Genomic DNA, 18,414 nt, shown 5'->3' with positions numbered 1-18,414 from the left:
GGCCCGAACCCACGAACCGCGAGATCATGACCCAAGTGAAAGTCGGACGCTTAACTGACTAAGCCACCCAGGCGCCCCACCAGATCTGATTCTTAAAGAAGAGCTTTCTTATTATATAAATCTTGAAACTTGACCTTTGGTAATAAGAAATATGGGGCGCCTGGGTGGCTCAGTCGGTTAAGTGTCCGACTTTGGCTCAGGTCATGATCTGACGGTTCGTGGGTTCGAGTCCTGCATCGGGTGCTGTGCTGACAGCTCAGAGCCTGGAGCCTGTTTCAGATTCTGTGTCTCCTTCTCTCTCTGCCCCTCCCCCACTCGTGCTCTGTCTCTCTCTGTCTCAAAAATAAATAAAACCAAGAAAAAAAGAAATACTTAGAAGGTCATTAAAATCATGGGACATAAAGTATTGCTGTTTGTGAAGGATAGAAAAAATTCTGAGTTTAATCTTTGGTAAAGGAATTGTAGGTGGTTTAAGTGGAACGGAGAAAAAGGACTGATGATTTCCCCTCACCCAGGATTTTCTTTGGGTTGCATGCTGTTGTACAGAATGGCTTGGTTTTGCCAATTCAATTAAATAAGTACTGTGTATCTGTATAGTAGAACCATTTGCAGCTATAAAAAATAAGAGCAAAGATCTTTACGACGACTATGGAATAGTCTCTAAGAGTTCACGTTAAGTTTACAAAACTGAGGTAAAACAGCTTACATACCATTTGTATGAGAATGGTTAAAAAACCAGAAAATCATTGAGTTCTCTGAACATACACAGAATGCCTCTGGGAGACACATAGGACACTGGTGTTATTGGTAGCCTCTGGGGAGAGCGATTGGGTAGCTGGTGGATGGATTCGGAAGGAGATATGTCACTGTTTTTGGCCTTTCAGTTTTGAACCATGTGAATGTTTTCCCTATTCAGAAATACAGATAAATTTTTAAAAAAAATGCTAGAGAGCTTTATGGGGCCCCTGGGAGGTCAGTCGGTTAAGTATCAGACTCTTGATTTTGGCCCAGGTCATGATCTCAAGGTTTGTGAGTTTGAGCCTTGTGTTCTGTGAGCATGGAGCCTGCTTGGGATTCTCTGTCCTCCTCTCTCTCTGCCCCTCCCCTGCGCGCGCTCTCTCTCTCTCTCTCTCAAAATAAATAAATAAACTTTAAGAAAAATGCTAGAAGGCTTTAGAGTCCCTGTTTTGTCCTGATTTTGGATTCTGAGGTAATATCCCCTAGATTAGATAACATACCAGCATGTAACTTGATCCTGACAACATTTGCTGTAATGACAGATGTTCTTGTCACATCCAGGAGGCCATGGACAGGAGCATGGAGAGTCGCGATCATCACTACATCCTGGAACCTGTGTGCACCTCTGCTCTTTTGAAGAGAAACTGCTCCAAAGAACCTCTGAGGTCACGACACACCCCCCGTATCGAATGTGACATTCATCTGGAGACCATCCCCTTGAAACTGTCTCAGGTACTCGCTTTCTTCACAGTGGGTTTTGTTTTCCCTGTTGGACCGGTAACTGGGGGCGAAGGAAGTGCTTTGATAGAAGGGTCTCGGTACTTCGTAGACCCTGGTGGGACAGGAAGTGCACATGAGTCCATAGCCGTCTTCTGGGGTGCCAGCCACCGCCGTGGGTTACAGGTTGGATTGAGCTGCTCTCAGGTTAGTTTTGATTTTGCTTTGAAGCTCTGAGCCAAGAGTCCAAGTGACAGTAAATCTAAATACTTCGCTGTTCACAGTCAGAGACAAGTGCCACTTGATGTGGGTATGTCGTCTCCAGTGTGCACTGGATTGCAGTTCAGCTGCTTGACCAATATGCATTGTTCTTGGTAGAGAGATGTTCTAACTGAGTAAATGAAACACTTGTGTTTTAACCTACTTCTCTCTTAACCTCCCACGAAAAGCTGCAATACCGGCAAATCATGGAATTCCTCAAGGAGCTGGAACGGAAGGAGAGGCAGGTGAAGTTCCGAAAATGGAAACCCAAAGTGGCTGTATCGGAGAAGTAAGGGCTTGTAAATTACATGTTGTATGTGACATGCATTTTATAACGTTTCTTTGTTCCCGTACATAGATCAGAAGTATGTTTCAGTGTTTCTTTTTTTTTTTTTTTAATGTTTTCTTTATTTCTAGGAGAGAGAGAGAGAGAGACAGCGTGAACAGGGGAGGGTCAGAGAGAGAGGGAGTCACAGACTGAAACAGGCTCCAGACTCTGAGCTAGCAGTCAGCACAGAGCCCGACGCGGGGCCTGAACCCACGAACCGCGAGATCATGACCTAAGCAAAAGTCGGACGCTTAACCGACTAAGCCACCCAGGCGCCCCTGTTTCAGTGTTTCTTAAACATGACTGGAGCTAAAAATACAGTCGAGTTTTCTGGCCATTACAGTGCCATTTCTGTTGTTGATCTGTGCTGGTGTTCTTATCATACTCGTACTTGGTGTCGTGGGTTTACTCTCAGATGGAGCGCAGTGGAGTTAAGATCCTCTCCGTCTCGCTTAGCAAGCAGGCTGGTGTTGCTCGGGTGGGGTCTGACTGTGTGGGGAACACATAGTAGTGATCTTTGAACCTTCCTCCCTCTGTTCTCCCATGTTGTTAGGGGAGCATTACGAAGTGCACTTTCTAACTTCTGTAGCAGAAAGGAGTCTTTTCCTGTTGCAGTGATAAATCTGACCAGTCCAATATAGTAAAACTTTTAAAATATCCCATGTATTTCCATGTCTTCCCTGAAGCGTCCCGTATAAAGTCTTTAGTATCCAAATCCTTGCTTAAGATGGTCTTTACCTTGAAGTCACCGGTTGGCTATCTGTCAGTGGATGGGACTTACATTGTGGGTAATTCAGACCAATCCACCATATATTATAATTGATCTGTGGATTCAGAACCTATTCTTTGATGATCTTTGTCAGCAGGTGTACTTTCCCCACATGCTGGCTTTGGCCTAATGTTAAAATGAGCTGGAGGCATAAAGTGCCGGCTGAAAAGAGAACAGAGGTCTCAGAAGAGGAAGGAATAGGATGATGTGGATTGCCCTGGGTTGATGACATTTTAGTTGCTTTTATTGTCAGAAGGGATTAACATTGTTATGAAACATCTCAGCTGCCGAGAATGGTGGTATTTCGCTTTGAATGCTAACCTGAATGAGATCAGAGAGGAGAGGAAGCGCTGTACCTGGGACTTCTTGTTACACCGCGCCCGTGACGCCGTGTCTTACACCGACAAATACTTCAGCAAGCTGAAAGGAGGCTTGCTACCTGCGGACGACAAGGTGAGGGGGCTGTTGTCCTGCGTGTCATGTCTTCATTCCGAGGATAAAAATTTTTCTCAAAGGCTGACGAGAATGGAATCTGTGAAGAAATAGTCCCTGGTAAACGACCATAATTTTATATTTTATTTATTTCTCAAAGGGGGAGAGAGAGACAGCGTGAGCAGGCGAGGGTCAGAGAGAGGGGGGAGATACAGAGTCTGAAACAGGCTCCAGGCTCTGAGCTGTCACCACAGAGCCCAATGCGGGGCTCGAACCCACAAACCGCGAGATCATGACCTGAGCTGAAGTTGGACGCTTAACCAGCTGAGCCACCCAGGCGCCCCACGACCATAATTTTAGAGGGTAGCGTTGGTTTTACCAGACAAGAACTTCCTGGAAGGCCTCGGCCTCGCCTTGGCCGGAAGCATCCTCCACCTTCTGCTGCTGGAGAGAGCCAGACCACGGTGGGGGGATGGATAAAGGTGGCCGTGGTCCTGCCACACCCTAGTGTCTCTCCGCTCTTCCCCTGGCTGCCTGTGTAGGGCCCAGAGAGATTTTCATCTCATCACCTGTGTCTCTTCAAAGCCTGGCCCTCGTCAGTATTCTTTCCTTCCAGAGTCTCTGATTAGTTCCTGTAGACTTTGGCCTACAATTTCCCTGATCCCAGGTGACTTGATTATTGACCTTGGGGTTTTAGCAGTAGAGGCTAGGCGGAGGCGGTGAAGTAGAAGATGAAGGCAAGGTCACTGTAGGGCTGGACACCCTTAGAACCTCCGCTCTTGGAGTCCTGGCATGGGACTCCACTCCTGCTTTAGTCTGTCTACCTCTGTCTCCCTGGGGAAGGGAGCAGGGATTGTTCTGTTCTGCGATTTGTCTCGGTTTTATGAGCAAGAGTTTTTGCGATAGCAGTTTAGATGGTGTCCGGTATTTGGGCGCAGGTGCTATGTCTTAATGAACTGTTTCTTTGGGAACCACTTCCAAGTTTCCCTTCAGCACCCATCTCAGTCAGCTCGGACTGTTATCACTGAGGGGCAGCCATGTGTCTCACAGTTCTGGAGGCTGAGAAGTCCAAGATCAAGGTGCCAGTACGGTTGGGTTCTGGCAAGGGTCTTTGAGACTTGCAGACAGCTGCCTTCTCACCATGTGCTCATGTAGCCTTCCCTTGGTGGAGAGAGATCTGTCTTCCTCTTCTTTTAAGGGCACGAAGCTGAATTACCTCACCTTCAAATCCCATCACACTGGAGGGTTATGTCTTCAACATTTGAATTTTGGGGGTCGCAAACATTCAGTGCATAACAGCAACCCAGTGTATGGTCAGCGGCAGTGCTGAGTCGCTAGTATCTCGCGGTCTCCTGCCGGCTCCCCAGGGCATGACCCACTCACTTTGTTAATGCCTTTTCCACTGGTGTCCGGCATGGTTACTGACATAAGAGCCTTATGGAAAGGGTGGAATAAACCAGACATTTTGTTTGGGATGGTTTTCTTCAAGGCATAAGCAAACACCCAGCGGGAGAGAGAAGTATAAACTCATGGTGAGGTGAACACATAATCTCCTTTTTCTTTTTTTTTTTTAAATGTTTATTTATTTATTTTGAGGGAGAGAGAGAGAGAGAAGGGGAGAGAGAGCCCGATGTCAGTGCAGAGCCCGATGTAGGGCTCGAACTCAGTAACCGTGAGATCATGACCTGAGCCAAAATCAAGAGACGCTCAACTGACTGACCCACGCAGGTGCCCCCAGTTACTCATTTTCAGCCAAGCACTGTCCTCTGCTCCTTCTGTAGTTGCTGTTAGTCCCCAGAGACCAAGTAAAATCGGTTGGGTTGTATGGAGAAGCTAGAGCTATTTATCTTCATTGCTCCTTGGCCTTCAGTGGGAATGTTGGGGCCCAGACAGATTCCCTCAGATACGTGTGGTTGGTGAAGGTACCCCATCTCTCTGGGGCTATCAGACCTGTTTTGTTTTTTGTTTTAACCTGAACCAGGAGGAAATGTGTCGGATTGAAGAGGAGCAGAGCTTTGAGGAGTTGAAGGTTTTGCGCGAACTGGTTCATGAGCGATTTCATAAGCAAGAAGAGCTGGCAGAGGTAAGAAATCCTCCGTGGGACAATGTGCTCATACCCGACGCGCTCAGAGTGCTTCCGTTTCCACGTGCTGTGCTTCTCTGAGGGCGAAGAGTAGTCAGGGACACACGACCACTTGTTTCTGTCTTTGGGGACTCACATTTGCTCATTTCTGGTTGACACAGAGCCTACGAGAGCCTCAATTTGATTCTCCAGGCGACTCTCTCGGGGACCCAGAGCCCAGCGGAGGCAGCTGGATGCTGCAGTACCTTCAGTCCTGGTTTCCTGGCTGGGGAGGCTGGTACGGGCAGCAGAGCCCTGAGGGCAGAGTGGTCGAGGGTCTTTCAGCAGAGCCGCATGAACAGTGGACCCCCGAGGACATCCTAGGTAAGGGGGAGCGGGCCCGCCCCGGCCGGTTGTGAATGGAGACACTTGGTTCACCAGAATTTGTCTGTTACTTGTGCAAACACAGGCCTGTGGTATTTTTCAAATTAAAAAAGTAGACATTTGGGGCCCCTGGGTGGCTCAGTTGGTTACGCATCTGACTTTTTGAGGTCACTGTCTCGAGGTCCGTGTGTTGGAACCCCTGGTCCGGCTCTGTGCTGACAGCTCAGAGCCTGGAGCCTGGTTAGGATTCTGTGTCTCCCTCTGCCCTCCCTCCCTCTCTCTCAAGAAATAAACATTAAACAAAAAAAGTAAATATTTGTAAGATGGTTTATGTCGTGTTCCCAGATTCACATGGAGGAAGTTTTGAGAAATACATCATTTGCAACTTCATTACTCAATTTGAATAATTAGCACAGTTTCAGATAGATCTGAGCGGCCATGATTGTAAGAGAACTGATCAAGTTCAAAAGGTTTAAGCTCTGAATATCTGTCCGAAGCCGCTCTTTAGACCCAGGCTGTCTGTTTTGGTAGTCGTAGATGGTTATTTAGGTTCAAATGAACTAAAATTAAAAGAAAAGAATTCTTTTCTGTTGCAAGCCACGTTAGTCACAGTGCTCCAAGGCACTTGTGGTTGGTGGCCCCTGTGCTGGACGGTGCAAGATGTAGGACATATCACTGTGTTGGGCAGTGCTGCTAATGTTGTACTTTGTCACGAGTCTTACCATCCTTCCTCGTTTGGGAATAAGGTGATAAGATCTCTTATAAAATAGTTAGGGTCGTTTTACATTAGGAATGAATGAAACAGTCATACTTTGGAGTTCTTCCCTAAAAAGGGGGAAGATGGTTAAATAATGTCATTGTAATTTGGTAGCGCGCCTGGTGGTGCCTTTTTAATTTTCCTGTTTTTCCCTAAAGTCTTTTCTTCCTCGCGCTCAGGCACTGAGGAGTTTTTTGATCCCACGGCTGACGCCTCCTGTGTGAACACATATACGAAGCGGGACCATGTCTTTGCCAGACTGAACTTGCAGCTACAGCGGGGCACCGTGACCTTGCTGCACCAGGAGCCCGGCGCCCTGCAGGAGAGTGCCTTCATGCAGCTCGAGTTTTCAGGTGCTGCCCCTGGAGAGCCGCCTGATGCTCTTTCTCTGCCCTGGCATCAGGGTCCACGGGAGTCCCATTATTCATGGTAGTTATGTTCTAGAAAGTTGCTATGAGCACTGAATGGTTGACTGCTGAGTCATTGCTGCTAGGGAGCGTACAGGCAGGGCAAGGCGCCTGCCAGCCTCTGGTCAGAACAGTCCCCATGGGTCGGTACAGAACCTTGTTTCGTGTGCGTCTGTGTTTAAACCAGCTTATTTAATATGTATTGTTGAGTCATTAATATTGACCTCACGGCCAGCGGCTCCGTCACTTGGGCCTGAGTGAAGCCCATCTACCGTAAGGCACGGTGAAATTTTAAATGGTGAAATTACCAACAGAAAGCACAGAAATGCAAAAATCTTGGCACTGAAATTACCACGAGAGGAGCTTTCTTGTGTGGCCTGAACCAAGCCGAGCCAGGAAGGCAGAGCAGTACTGCCTGGCTGGGCCTGGGCTGGGAGCAGGCACGTCAGTGGACTTGGGCTTCGTTCTGCTCCACACATGTCCTCAGAGCACAGCCAGGGTAATCTCAGGTTATGAATAAATTTCAGTGACTAGGTGAGTTCACAGAACTGGAACCTGCGATTAATGAGGATTGACCACGTCTGACTTGAATGTGATTTTGAATTAAAGGTGTATAAATGTGCAGATGATGGTTTTTCACATCTCACACATATTCTTGTTTTGGTCCATAAGATAGCCACTTACCTCAGTGATGTGAAGGTAACTGATCCCCCCCCCCCCAAAAAAAAAGCAGTTTCTTTGACTTTATAATCTCAAGAGCCGAGATTTCATAAACATAGTGTGAACCAGCAGATTGCTTGAAGTTCATTGTAACACTCTCTGTTTAGACTTCATTCTGTTAGGAAACTTCTAATATTCTTTATATGTTCGTATACAGAGATTTATTTGCACCTGTTGATGTATAGATAGGCTTTTTTGTTCTGTTTTCAGGGAAAAAGACTTCATGATATTTAATTGTCCTCTGCAAAATATTGTATCTCATACTTGTAAAGTGCTTCCGGTGATCATGGAGTAGTATCAACTGTGACATTTATTTTTTGTAGATGTGAAACTACTAGCAGAATCTCTCCCTCGAAGGAACTCCTCCTTGCTGTCAGTCCGGCTGGGTGGACTGTTTCTTCGAGACCTGGCTACAGAAGGAACCGTGTTTCCCCTTCTGGTGTTCCCTAATTCAGTAGGTACCGCGGTGGGATGGCGGCCTCATCCAGGCGGTGGTGGACCGTGGGCTGTGTCTGGCCAGCAATAAGTAATGTTAACTCGCTTCCTTTGGTCATCTTGAGAAGGGTGGGCTGATGGAAAACAAACTGGAGTTGAGTAAGCTGTTTGGATTTGTCAGAGAACAAATATTGGAGGGATTTATGCCAGCGCCTTCCTCCTCTCTGTTGTAACAGCCATAGAATAGTTTGCTCTGTTTCGGAAGCAATTGCCATAAGCCCCACTATTTTCTGCGTCACAAAGTCAACGTTTACATCTCCTCCGTCTGGAATTCATTTTCATGCCTCTGACCGTTGGTCACTGATGGGAAGTCTCCTCTTTTCCAGAGTTCCAAGAGAACCACTTCAATTTTTCTCTACATGTGTGATTTTGTATATTCAGTATACTCTTTTGATTAGTTCTTTGATCTTACTAAGTTGGCAAAGATACATCACAGTAATTGATTTTTTAGCCACTTGCTCTGTCTGTGATTTTTTTCAAGGGGTGATTGTAGAGAGGCAGGAGTGCAGAGTGAAAGTCTAAGAAAGCTGTGTACCTACTTCCTACTCATTGAGCATCATTCATTCAACGCGCTGACTGCAGAGTAGCAGGCTGGCCATTTCAGGCTGGTAAAAGGCACAGACCTGGGAGATCAGGCTGCACGTCCTCAGTACCCTGATGTCAGATGAGTTTGGATTTGGCTGTGCTCAGCGAGAGTGATGTCAGAGGGCAGAACTCCAGCAAGTGTGTGCATGGCGAGTCGTCCCCGCTCACCTGACATTTATGCATTTTGTGTATGTTTTAATAGCAAAAAGAAGTTGGCAGAGTCTCACAGTCTTTTGGTCTCCAGACAACATCTGCAGACAGAAGTGATCAGAACCCTGGTAATTTGTCATCTGTTCTTAAAACTAATCTTTAAAACCACGGTGATTATGGACCGGTAGTCTTGGTCAGTCGTAAGAGGGAGCGTGTCCTGTTTTCTCCCAGTGGTTTGTTGTGTGGACCTGTGTTCGTCTTGGAGACCATGTTCTCTGTTAACCCGTGTGTGACCGGAGTAAGCTCGTGGGGCTTGCAGGGCCTGGGGTTCCATAATGGGAGTGATTGCAGAAGCCCAGTCTTGAGGATTCTTGTTGAAAGTTAGAGTCCATCCTTATTAGGGTCTCTGTTTTGTAAAATTTTCATGAGAGCCAGTTGGAAAATCATTTAGAAAATGTCTTTTTCCCAGAATTCCTTACAGGTTATTGAGAACAAGGTGATTGTTTTTGCTGTGTTCCATTTTCTTTCTCTGGTTTTTCCCTTTAGTTGCGGACCCAGATGACCCAGTGTTTGAGATGCTGTATGAGAGAAATCCAGTGCACAGCCATTTTGAGAGGCGGCTCAATGTCAGCACGAGGCCCTTGAACATCATATACAATCCCCAGGCTATTAAAAAAGTAGCAGACTTTTTCTACAAGGGAAAGGTTCATACCTCAGGTTAACTCTTTTGTTTGTTTGATCTTCTGTTACTTTCTAAAGACACCTTTGTTGTCATTTTTAGTGCTGCAGATAAGGGTTATTATACATTGAAGTGACCTGGTAGTGGTGGAAAAGGCTTAGAGAGCAAATTGATGGGGTTGTCCTTAGTTATGGAATCAAAAGTAGATGTCCTTGGAAAGTCACTTTTCAAAAGGAATCAGTATCCTTAAATATTTTTTTTTCTTTGCTTCCATTTAGCATATTTTTAAAAATGCTTTCCATTCCATTAGGACACTGGTTTCCTTGGCTACCCAGGACATTTTAGGCCAGTGAATCGAGGAGGAATGCTCAAGAACTTCCTTCTAGATGGCAGGATCAGCGGTCTGTGTCACCTGCTCGGTGCAGCATTAAATACTGAGCAATTTGTCTGCGCACCGTTCTTTATCATCACTGCTTTATTCATGCCTCCATTTGTTTCCAATAGAGATTTGAGGTCGTAGGAACAGAGAAAGCACTTTTGTTGACAGGGAAGTGGATAAAACCATAGTCTTTTCCTAAGTGTATCCCCTCTGCCTCCTTACAACAATGGAGCTATTTTAGTTTTGGGTCCAGTTTTTGAGTCTTCATGTAAACAACAGACATTAATGTCTCGGCCTTATTACTCTGGCACTGAAAGAATTTAGAAGGCATTTCCTCCCGAGTTAAATTTTCTCTTTTAATGTAATGTTATGCTCTTAAGATTTAGAATAGTCTGGAATCGTTCAGAAAATGGTTTAAGGAATTCTGGTAAGCAAGGTGTCCTTTCCTTATGTACTGCCTTTCCCCCTGGGGCCATGTCCCCGTGTTTGCCCCATTTCTGTTGCCCTGTGTGGGGCCGGGGCAGGTGGGAGTAAGGAGCGGCCGTCATGCAGATGGGTTGTTAGCCTTGCTGGAAATCCTTGGTGAGAACAGACATTGCAGCTGTCTTTTCCCACCCAGCCGTTTGAAAATTCTCACCCTGCTGTGTATCTCTAATCTTGCAGGGTTTGGTTATCAGTCTGAACTTGAGCTGAGAGTGGCAGAAACTGCCCGAAGACAGTATAACAGACTGAAGATGCAGACCAAGGCAGAAATCCGACAAACCCTCGATCGTCTGCTAGTGGGTGATTTCATCGTAAGTGGGGCAGGAGAAGGGGAAGGCACCCTTTCCGTCAAGTTCTTTTTCAGTCGAGTTTCGACCACAATGATTAAGTTAACTAAAAAGATGAAATCCTTTTTGGCTAGCAAAAAATAAAATCTCCTGGCTTTTACAGTCAGGGTTTCATGAATGAAAACAAGTGCCTGGGACCAGATCATGTTTCTTCCTCGTATCTGTCTTGGACCACTCTTAAGACTTGTTGGTTTCCATTTTCTAGACCTGATATGTTATCAGTGTTTCACAGAAGAGCAGCCCCCTTCACATACTGTTTTTTTAAGTTTATTTATTTTTGAGAGAGAGCGAGAGCGAGCGCAGCGGGGGAGGGTCAGAGAGAGGGAGAGACAGAATCCCAAGCAGGCTCCACGCTGTCAGCAGCAGAGTTTGACGTGGGGCTCAAACCCACAAACCTCAAGAGCTGAGATCAAGAGTTAGACACGTAACCGACTGAGCCTCCCCGGTGTCCCACCCCTTCACTTACTAGTATCAGTAGGAAACAACTGCACTGATGGCCCGGTTTTCATTCCAGGCTGTGATAGTCACTTTGTGATGCTAAGGAGACCAGGAGAACTGAGAGACACCTTAACGAAACACCTTAACTATCCGGCAGAACTCAGTTCCTGGCCGGGTGGCAGGGAGGCACACTGCTCCGATGCCGCAAGAGGTGGGGCTGGTAGAGCCTGGCTCCCTCAGGCATGCTGGGCCTCTGTCCGCGGAAGGGACAGCAGAAGGGTCCCACGTCACCCGGTGGCGGCGTGTACTCTGGCAGGGAGAATTAGTCCTGGTTTTTGTGTGTGTGTGTGTGTCTTTCAGCATAAATGCAGTAATTAGCATCCATTAGTTCTCTTAGTCAAGGAGGGTTCTTTTTAAAAACATGTAAATTAGCTTTTACTACATACAAAATATTTGAGGCTGATTTCGGTTGCAGGGAAGAACAGTGAATAAACTCATGACTTGCTTTGTTTTTAATATTTATTTATTTGTTTTAAAGTTGATTCATTTATTGTGAGAGTGAGCAGGGGAGGGGCAGAATAAGAGGGTGAGAGAGAGAGAGAGAATCCCAAACAGGCTTCACCCTGTCAGCACAGAGCCCGATATGGGCTTGAACCCATGAACCATGAGATCATGACCTGAGCCAAAGCACTTAACTGACTGAGCCACCCTTTTTTCTCCCACAAACATTAAATGTTTACTTGTGATAATGTCTCACCTTAAGCATTTGGATCTCCTTTTGTCTTGTTTGTTTTTTGTTGTTTTTTAAGTTTGAGAGAGAGTGAGCACATGAGGGACAGGCAGAGGGAGAGAGGAAGAGAGAGAATCGCAAATGGGTTCCATGCTATCAGTGCACTTCAGCAGGGTTTGAACTCACCAACTGTGAGATCATGACCCGAGCTGAAATCAAGAGTCATTTAACTGACTGAGCCACCCAGGAGCCCCTGGATCTACTTTTGTTTTAAACTTTTTGCTCTAATACCATGGACCTTTAAGTTGCTCCGTAACCCTGGGTGTGGCTTTCAGAAAGTCTTGAGCCCCAGCTGATAAATTCTGTTCAGTTTTCGTAACTGCAATTATAAGTTATTTATTTTAGTTTATTTTACTTCTGCAGGAGGAGAGTAAAAGGTGGACTGTGCGACTAGATATTTCGGCCCCTCAGGTGATATTTCCTGACGATTTCAAATTCAAGAATCCCGTGTTAGTTGTTGTGGATCTAGGGAGAATGCTGTTGACAAATTCCCAAGGTATGTGTGAACGTGAAGTGATGAAAACAAAGCCTTGTCTGGATTGATCTGTCGGTGCTTAACCAAGTAAAGGTTTAAAAAGGCCTCTTAACGACATTTTAGTTTTTCTTTAATGTTTTTTATTTCTGAGAGAGAGAGAGAGACAGTGTGAGCAGGGAGAGTCAGAGAGAGAGGGAGACACAGAATCCGAAGCAGGCTCCAGGCTCTGAGCTGTCAGCACAGAGCCCAACGCGGGGCTCGAACCCACAAACTGTGAGATCATGACCTGAGCTGAAGTCAGATGCTTAACTGACTGAGCCACCCAGGCACCCCTTCTTATGACATTTTAACTCCAGAGTTCACTTGTTACTTTTTTTGATAATGGCTGTGTTGGGATACATTTTAAGATGGACAGTGCAGTTGTTATTGGGATATTGACAGAGTCGTGCACTTGACTACTTTATCTAATCCTGGAACGTTTGCATCCTCCTGTGAAGAAATTACAGACCCATCAGGTGTCACTCTGTATTACCCCCTGTCCCAGGCCCTGCCAGCCATTAACCTTTCTATCTGTGGATTCGACTCCTCTGAATATTTCATATGAATGCACTCATGCAGTATGTGGCCTTTTATGTCTAACTTTTTCCACTGAGCGTACTGTCACCAAGATTTATCTATGTTAAAGATTCTACCTCATTCCTATTTGTGGCTGAATAATATTCCTTTGTGTGAATATACCACATTTCATTTATGCACTCATCAGTTGGTGGACATTTGGGTTGTTTCTGCTGTGAACATTCATATATAGGCTTTTGTATATGAATGATACGTATATGAATGATACGTATGATTCATATATGTATATGTATTGAAAATACACATATTTTCAATCTCTTGGGTGTACTTCAGAGTGGAATTGCTGGGTCACATGGTAACCTTTATGTTTAACATTTTGAGGAACTGCCTCACTGTTTTCCAAAAGGGTGGCCCCATTTTACTATCTTACCAGCAGGGTCTGAGGGTTTTGATTTCTCTACATCCTTGCCGACACTCATTACTTGTCTTTTGGATTATAGCCCATTTTTTATGAGTGTGAAGTAGTATCCCATTGTGGTTTTTATTTGTATTTCTTATGTCACGTTTTGTATTTTATTTTATTTTTTAACGTTTACTTATTTTGAGTGAGAGCGAGAGTGAGTGCATGAGCAGGGTAGGGCAGAGAGAGAGAGGAAGAGAGAGAATCCCAAGCAGGCTCTGTGTAGTCAGCGGAAAGCGCAACTCAGGGCTCCGTCTTCGGAACCGTGAGATCATGACCTGAGCTGAAATCAAGAGTCAGATGCTTAACTGACTGAGCCATCCAGGTGCCCTTCACATTTTGTACTTTAAGAAACACCATTTCTCAGTACTTTATTTCCAGAGTGGAGATTTAATCTATTTAGGGATGTCAGGGACATATATAAAAAGAGACTCCCGGGAGGTTATTTCATTACTGTTATTAGATCCAAAACAGTATTTATTGTTTACCTTGAGATGGGAGGGAAGAAAGAGGATTCATGGGGTAAAAGGTCGAGGAAGCTTATCTCAGCCTTCTCTTCACTGAGGTAAGACCCAAAAGAGAAGAAGTAGAGGATTTGCACAGGAGTGGGAAACTTTGGTGCTATGGGGAATGTTTAAGGGGAATTAGATCTGAAGAAAAGGATCTCACAACCATGGAAAGCACCTATTTGAACTTGTGCAGCATAAACATGTTGCTGGGATGTGGGTGAGAGAACCCAGTGGTGTGATTTTGTAGTTGACTCTGTACTGAGCCGTACAAGACTGGGTTGTAGAAGTCTGCAGAAGAGAGGGGTTGAGGGTGAGCTCTGGGGCTGGAACATGTTGCTGAGCAGTTACTGCTTGCCAGCACTGATCTGGGCACTCGGGGTATTGGTGACTAAGACAGATGAGACCTGTGTCCTTTGGGAACATTCTAGTGTAGGGGACAAGATGAACACTCTAAACAAATGTAGGAGAAGGTAAGCAGACAGATGATTGTGGAGAGTGACGTGAGAAAGGCTTGTGAGCAGGACGCCTGGGTGGCTCAGTCAGTTAAGTGTCTGACTTCGGCTCAGGTCATGATCACTTAGTTTGTGAGTTCGAGCCCCGTGTTGGGTTCTGTGCTGACAGTTCAGAGCCTGGAGTCTGTTTCAGATTCTGTGTCTGCCCCTCTTTCTGCCCCTCCCATGCTCATGCTCTGTCTCTCTCTGTCTCTCGATGAGAAAAACATGAAAAAAAAAAGAGGCTTCGATGAGAAATAAAAACATTAAAAAAAAAAAAAAGAAAGGAAGGCTGGTGAGTGTGGCTCGCGGCGGTGTAGCTCGGGTGGCAGGGAAGCTGGCTACTGGTCCCTGCCCCCTGTCGTGTGTTCTGTGTCAGTGGGGCTCCGTCTTGGAATTCTCTGTTGTGTGTTGATTTCAAAATGAATAAATAAGTTTACACTGAATCGCTGGTAAAATTAGAATGTTATGCTTGGAGCTTTCATCCATTTATTTTGTAGAGTTGGGGGTTGGTTAATTCTCTCTTTTAATTATTACATGAAAGAGTAAGGAAGGAGTAGACATAGACCCCTAATCTTCTCTTTTTTATCGCAGATGACTCCAAGAGGAAAAGTGGGGATGGGCCAGCCTCTGAAGAGAACCAGTTTAGTGATGATGAATATAAGACGCCTCTGGCCACACCCCCCAACACCCCACCTCCTGAGACAAACAGCAGTAATGGAGGGAAAACACCTCCATTTCCTGGAGTTGAATTCAGTGAAGAACAGCTTCAAGCCCATTTAATGAGCACGAAGATGTATGAGAGGTACTCCCTCTCATTTATGGACCTCCAGATCATGGTTGGACGAGTGAAGGACAATTGGAAGCATGTCCAGGATATTGATGTGGGACCAACCCACGTGGTTGAGAAATTCAATGTTCACCTACAGTTAGAACGGCGGTTGATTTACACTTCAGACCCCAAGTACCCCGGAGCCGTGCTCTCGGGCAACCTGCCAGACTTAAAAATCCACATCAACGAAGATAAAATATCTGCTCTAAAGAATTGCTTTGCTCTCCTGACCACCCCAGAAACGAAGACTTCTGACACTCAGTTTAAAGAGAAGATTTTTCCCCAAGCTGGGCAGCGGGGAAGTTTGCAAGACTCGGTAATGAATTTAACCCAGAGCTTTGTGATGTTGGAGCAGCATACCCGGGAGGTTTTGGTGGAGTCACAGCTGCTCCTGGCTGAATTTAAAGTGAACTGTATGCAGCTTGGTGTTGAGAGCAACGGCCGCTACATTTCCGTGCTCAAGGTGTTTGGGACCAACGCTCACTTTGTGAAGAGGCCTTATGATGCCGAGGTCTCCCTGACGGTTCACGGTTTGCTCCTGGTGGACACGATGCAGACGTACGGTGCCGATTTTGACCTTCTGATGGCTTCACATAAGAACCTGAGCTTTGATATCCCAACGGGAAGCCTCCGGGATAGCAGGGCCCAGTCCCCTGTCTCTGGATCCAATGCGGCTCACCTCACTAATGCTGCCACGCTAAATGACCCGTCAGCTACTGGTGTTGCCCTTGACAAAATTCTCACCAAAGAACAGGAGTCCCTCATTAAACTGGAATATCAATTTGTGAGTTCAGAGTGTCCTTCGATGAATTTGGATAGCACTCTTCAGGTGATTTCATTACAGGTGAATAATTTGGATATTATCCTAAATCCAGAGACCATGGTGGAACTGATTGGCTTTCTTCAGAAATCTTTTCCCAGGGAAAAAGATGATTTGAGTCCTCAGCCTTTAATGACCGATTTTGAAAGAAGCTTTAGGGAAGAAGGAACTTACCAGTCTACATACGAACAAAACACCGAGGTTGCAGTGGAGATCCACAGGCTTAACTTACTGCTCGTTCGGACAGTGGGAATGGCAAATGGTGAGAAGCACGGCAGAAAAATCGCAACCGCGAGCATTGGCGGCACCAAAGTGAACGTCTCAATGGGCAGCACGTTTGACATGAATGGTTCTCTCGGCTGCTTGCAGCTTATGGACCTGACACAAGATAATGTTAAGAACCAGTACGTTGTCAGCATTGGGAATTCCATAGGCTATGAAAATATCATCAGCGATATTGGCTATTTTGAATCTGTATTTGTCAGGATGGAAGATGCAGCCCTCAGCGAAGCTTTGAGTTTCACATTTGTTGAGAAATCTAAACAGGAGTGTTTTCTCAACCTCAAGATGGCTTCCTTGCATTATAACCACTCTGCCAAATTCTTGAAGGAGTTGACCTTGTCCATGGATGAACTGGAGGAGAATTTCCGAAGCATGCTGAAAAGCGCAGCTACCAAAGTCACTACGGTACTAGCCACCAAGACAGCCGAGTACAGTGAGATGGTGTCGCTCTTTGAAACTCCAAGGAAGACTCGGGAAGCCTCCACCTTCGAAGAAAACGAAATATATGGGTTTGGCCTCGCTGGGTCATGTTCCGACACCGTTAAGCTAATCTTGAACATAAACATCGAGTCCCCTGTTGTTTCGATCCCTCGGAAGCCCGGGAGTCCTGAGTTGTTGGTGGGACACTTGGGACAGATATTCATCCAGAATTTTGTGTCAGGAGATGATGAATCCAGAAGTGACCGTCTGCAGGTGGAAATTAAAGACATTAAGTTATATTCTTTGAATTGCACCCAGTTGGCAGGCAGGGAGGCTCCTGGGTCTGAAGTCAGCCGGGCGTTTGGTTCTCCTTCTGGGTCTGCCAGTGCCAATAGTCAGGAGGAAGCTCATTTCACCCGACATGATTTCTTTGAATCTTTGCATAGAGGTCAAGGTGAGGAGCGTAAGTCTTTGGTCTCATTTCATCTAAAGATTCCCAACCCAAGTTATGTAGTACTTTGCTTAAAACAACAATGAAGTACCTTTTCGTTTAGAATTATCCCCAGTCAGGGGTGCCTGGGTGGTTCAGTGGGTTTACTGTCCAGCTCTGGCTCAGGTCATGATCTCATAGTTTGTGAGTTCAAGCCCTGCATTGGGCTCTCCGCTGTTAATGCAGAACCTGCTTCAGATCCTCTGTCCCTGTCTCTTTGTGCTCCTCCTCCACTCTTTCTCTCTGTCTCTCAAAAAAAAAAAATCCCCTTATGAATATTTAAGAAATACAAATAGAATTTTAATAGAATGCTTTGTATCAGGTTGGTATGTTTTGAGTTTTTTCCATTAGATCCTATCTTTGGCAAAATAAGATTTTTTTTTTTAAAGTGGTGCTCTGTAACATTGGATGAGTGCTTAATTACAGGGATGCTTCAGAGGCTGGAGTCTGTTAGAGTATTATTTATTTTATTTTATTTTTAATATTTTCATTTTTTTTTGAGAGAGAGGGAGAGTGTGAGCAGGGCAGGGGCAGAGAGAGAGGGGGACAAAGAATCTGAAGCAGGCTCCAGATTCTGAGCTGCCAGTAAAGAGCCTGGGGGCTTGAACTCTTGAACTGCGATATCATGACCTGGCCTAAAGTCAGACATTCAACCTACTGAGCCACCCAGGTGCCCCAATTTATTTTATTAAAAAAAAATGTTTATTTTTTTGAGAGAGTGTGAACAGAGGAGGGGCAGAGAGAGAGGGACAGAGGATCTGCTCTGATAGCAGAGAGCTCCACGTGGAGCTCGAACTCACGAACCATGAGATCATGACCTAAGCCAAAGTTGGATGCTCAACTGACTGAGTGTCCAGGCACTCCTAGAGTATTATGTAATTTGGTCAAATACATCTGTTTTTTTTTTTTTTCTTTCAGATCAAGCTGTAGGTCTTTGCTAGTTAAATATCGTAGTCCAAGACAGCTGGAGGAATTGACATAAGTGGAATATGAAATTTAGCCTGCGGATGTTATATTTCCTTACAGTATTCTTCCATTTTCTGTAATGGGTTGGCGGTCCAGGGTTTTAGGAATAAAATGCCTGTATTTGTGTTCTCGATCTGATCTGCTAAAACCAAACAGTTCAATCTGTTAGTCT

General features: G+C 45.4%; 1 protein-coding gene across 4 annotated transcripts in view; it reads left to right on the top strand.

The window, feature by feature from the left end:
- VPS13D (vacuolar protein sorting 13 homolog D) overlaps nt 1–18,414 on the top strand; it is a 257,963-nt gene that overhangs the window by 20,182 nt on the left and 219,367 nt on the right. For all 4 annotated transcript variants that reach the window (XM_039223152.1, XM_039223151.1, XM_039223154.1 and 1 more), the window contains exons 8-19: nt 1,300–1,470; nt 1,905–2,005; nt 3,098–3,266; nt 5,227–5,328; nt 5,490–5,691; nt 6,628–6,801; nt 7,899–8,029; nt 8,858–8,933; nt 9,352–9,522; nt 10,527–10,657; nt 12,285–12,417; nt 15,027–17,240. In XM_039223152.1, the coding sequence (XP_039079083.1) occupies nt 1,300–1,470; nt 1,905–2,005; nt 3,098–3,266; nt 5,227–5,328; nt 5,490–5,691; nt 6,628–6,801; nt 7,899–8,029; nt 8,858–8,933; nt 9,352–9,522; nt 10,527–10,657; nt 12,285–12,417; nt 15,027–17,240 (3,775 nt within the window). The remainder of the gene's footprint in view (nt 1–1,299; nt 1,471–1,904; nt 2,006–3,097; nt 3,267–5,226; nt 5,329–5,489; nt 5,692–6,627; nt 6,802–7,898; nt 8,030–8,857; nt 8,934–9,351; nt 9,523–10,526; nt 10,658–12,284; nt 12,418–15,026; nt 17,241–18,414) is intronic.

This window comes from Hyaena hyaena, unplaced genomic scaffold (assembly GCF_003009895.1).
Source record: "Hyaena hyaena isolate Hyena2069 unplaced genomic scaffold, ASM300989v1 scaffold_1283, whole genome shotgun sequence".
Taxonomy (NCBI): Eukaryota; Metazoa; Chordata; class Mammalia; order Carnivora; family Hyaenidae; genus Hyaena; species Hyaena hyaena.
The sequence above is the reverse complement of the archived record's forward strand: the minus strand, read 5'-3'. Positions and strand labels throughout refer to the sequence as shown.